The 2421-nt window shown below is 62.9% G+C and overlaps 1 protein-coding gene across 2 annotated transcripts; it reads right to left on the bottom strand.

Annotated features, from left to right (window-relative positions):
- Positions 1–217: 217 nt before the first annotated feature.
- On the bottom strand, positions 218–1717 carry OTOS (otospiralin). Of its 2 annotated transcripts, none has more exons than XM_040450353.1 (4): positions 1610–1717; positions 1287–1389; positions 1146–1172; positions 218–460 (listed from the first exon to the last, which is right to left on the bottom strand). In XM_040450353.1, the coding sequence occupies exons 2-4, from the start codon at positions 1357–1359 to the stop codon at positions 276–278; spliced, it is 285 nt and encodes a 94-aa protein (XP_040306287.1). In that variant the 5' UTR covers positions 1360–1389; positions 1610–1717; the 3' UTR covers positions 218–275. The 2 variants fall into 2 exon arrangements, with proteins under 2 accessions (XP_040306287.1, XP_040306288.1); XM_040450354.1 differs by having other exon boundaries at positions 1630–1651.
- Positions 1718–2421: the final 704 nt, after the last annotated feature.

Here is a 2421-nt window from a genome sequence, read left to right as displayed (position 1 = left end):
GGACACAGTCCTTCCTGCACTCTGGGGACCCACAGTCCCTCCCAGGGGCACTGTCCTCCCTGCACTCCAGGGACCCACAGCCCCTCCAAGGGCGTGTGACTTCAGCTATTAGGTGACAAGTACAGCAAAGCCCCGAGTCAGAGCCATGGTTCGCTTGTTGAATAAGACAGTAAATGTGGCCTGACTGGAGCTGTTTCTCGAAAGAAAACCACCAGCGTTTGTGTGACTCAGGTGAGGAATTTATTGAGCTTGCGGCCAGGGATCCAGGCTGGTGCTCAGTCCTGCTGATAGGGGACGTGGAAGCCCAGGGTGGTCCCCAGGGGGAAGTGAGCGAAGAAGGTGCGGGCCAGGTCCTCCAACTGGGGGTAGGCTCCCATGGTCTGGAAGTACTGCACATAGTTCCAGAAGTCAGAGGTGGAGAAAGGCCAGTAGGGCATGGCCGGTGGCTCGGCATAGGGGTCTGAAAGACACAACCACCTGCCTCAGGGGCTGTCCCCGCTCGTCCTGCCCCGAGGCCGCCCCTCCACGATGCCTTAGGGCAGGTGGCCGGTGCCCGGCAGCAGCCCCATGCAGTGAGGGGACCCTCCCAGCTGGACGCCAGGCCCCGGGCTATCCCTGATCCTCTGTGGCAGCATCCCAGAGCCTTGCCATCTGGACGATGACCTGGGTTCTGCCTCTGGGGACTCATGGTCTGAGGGGACAGCTCAGGGGGAGGAGAAGAGGGAGAAGGAGGACAAGGAGGGAGGGGGCGGGAAACCTGGCCCCTGTTCTGGAGGCGCTGAGGATGGGGGAGCATCCCGGTGGGATTTCAGACGAGGCCACCGCCCCCAGCCCTGGAATCCAGATGCCGCTGCCCTGGGGTCGGGCTCGGTGGGAGGGCCCTGGGGTGAGTCCGGTCCCCGAGGGTGAGAACGCGAAGCCTCGGGAGTTCAGAGGGTCTCTCCTGCCCTGTGCAGCCCCGGGTGGCTGGAAGGCAGGGCCCAGGGAAGAGACTCAGTCCCTCTGCTTGCACAGCTTGGCCTTGAGCTGACCCAGGCTCCTGCTTCCTTCGCTGGGGATCAGAAGCCAGCTCCCACCCAGCTCCCTCTTCTGACCCCACCCCACCCAAACACACACGAGAAAAGGCCAGGAGGACAATACAATACCTCCCTCCTCCTGCACTGGCTTGGCTCCTGCAGAGGAAGAGAGAGCAGTCACCCTGGAGAACCCCCGAGGGTAGGACCCCACCGCACATGCGCTGCCCAAGCGGCCAGGGGGATGGCGCGAGGGACAGGACCGCCACTCACCCGCCAGAGGTCCCAGCAGGAGGCAGAGGGCCACCCCTTGCACCAAGCAGGACTTCATCTTCCCCAGGTGCATCTTCCACCAACCGATGGAGCTCCGGTCCCCCTGCAGCACGAGGACCCCAGAGGGTGAGACCAGCCGCCCGTGAGGGCCCCGGCTTCCTCCCAGCACCCCTGCACCGGGCAGCTCCCTGGAAAACGTCTCCGGAAAAAGGACAAGCTCTGAGTGTTTTCACAGCAATTTCAGTCTCGGTGGCTTCAGACGGTGGTCCTGAGGCTGAGCCCACCACCCCTCCCCGCCCCCGTGGCCGGCGGCGACCCCACACCTGCCCCCCGCAGAGGTTACTGGGATCCTGTCGTTCAGCCTCAGCCGGAACGGGGACAGGAGTCTGCCGCCAGCACGCAGGCCCCTCTTTATAAAAGACCAGAGACAAGGAGGCAGACGTCACCTACGTGAGCTGTCAAACCGAATATTTCATCCCTGGCCAGAGCACTGAGGGCTTCTGTGACCTTGTTGGCAGCGGGACCTCGAGAGTCCACTTGTGGGAACCTGATCCAGGGATCAGATCCGGAGAAAAACATCTCTGCACAGGCACTGCTAGGATCTCCAGGACTGAATTCAACACCAGTACTCAGACGCGATTTCCTCTCCACCGGATAGAAAGACGTTCTGAGTCTGACACTGAGGCTGAGGTCCCCCCTTACAGGAACAAGGTCATCACAGAGCGGCCCCTGGGGGGACAGGCAGGCAGGCAGGCAGGCAGGACAGGACCCTCGGGGAGCCAGGAGCAGCCCCAGCTCAGCACCCCCCACCCCCCCGCCAATGGGACGTGTTGAGCACAGTCCATACAGGAAGTGTGGGCATCCAGCCCCGCTTCGCATCTGCAGACTAGAGCCTTCTGGCTCACGCACGACGATTAAGTCTATTGTCCGGAAGGCAGCTGTCTGGCCCCAGGGACACCATGGACGGCTCCTAGGGTCTCCAGACCACTCCGATTACCCCTCAGGGCTGCTCCTCAAGACTGCGGCCATGCCTCGTGGCCCTGCCCACGGGGTCCCATCGCCCACGGAATCCACACAGCTGGGGGCACAGCATGTGGTCTGGCTGGTGGCGAGTGGCAGAGAGCAGGTCTTCCAT

Source organism: Herpailurus yagouaroundi, unplaced genomic scaffold, assembly GCF_014898765.1.
Source record: "Herpailurus yagouaroundi ecotype Mexico unplaced genomic scaffold, PumYag 202, whole genome shotgun sequence".
Lineage (NCBI taxonomy): Eukaryota > Metazoa > Chordata > Mammalia > Carnivora > Felidae > Herpailurus > Herpailurus yagouaroundi.
The sequence above is the reverse complement of the archived record's forward strand: the minus strand, read 5'-3'. Positions and strand labels throughout refer to the sequence as shown.

Coding starts and splice junctions, on each gene's coding strand:
- OTOS (XM_040450353.1), bottom strand. CDS start 1,359: ATGCACCTGGGGAAGATGAAGTCCTGCTTGGTGCAAGGGGTGGCCCTC. Junction 1,173..1,286: donor CCTGCTGGGACCTCTGGCGG/GTGAGTGGCGGT, acceptor CTTCCTCTGCAG/GAGCCAAGCCAGTGCAGGAG. Junction 461..1,145: donor GCCAGTGCAGGAGGAGGGAG/GTATTGTATTGT, acceptor TGTGTCTTTCAG/ACCCCTATGCCGAGCCACCG.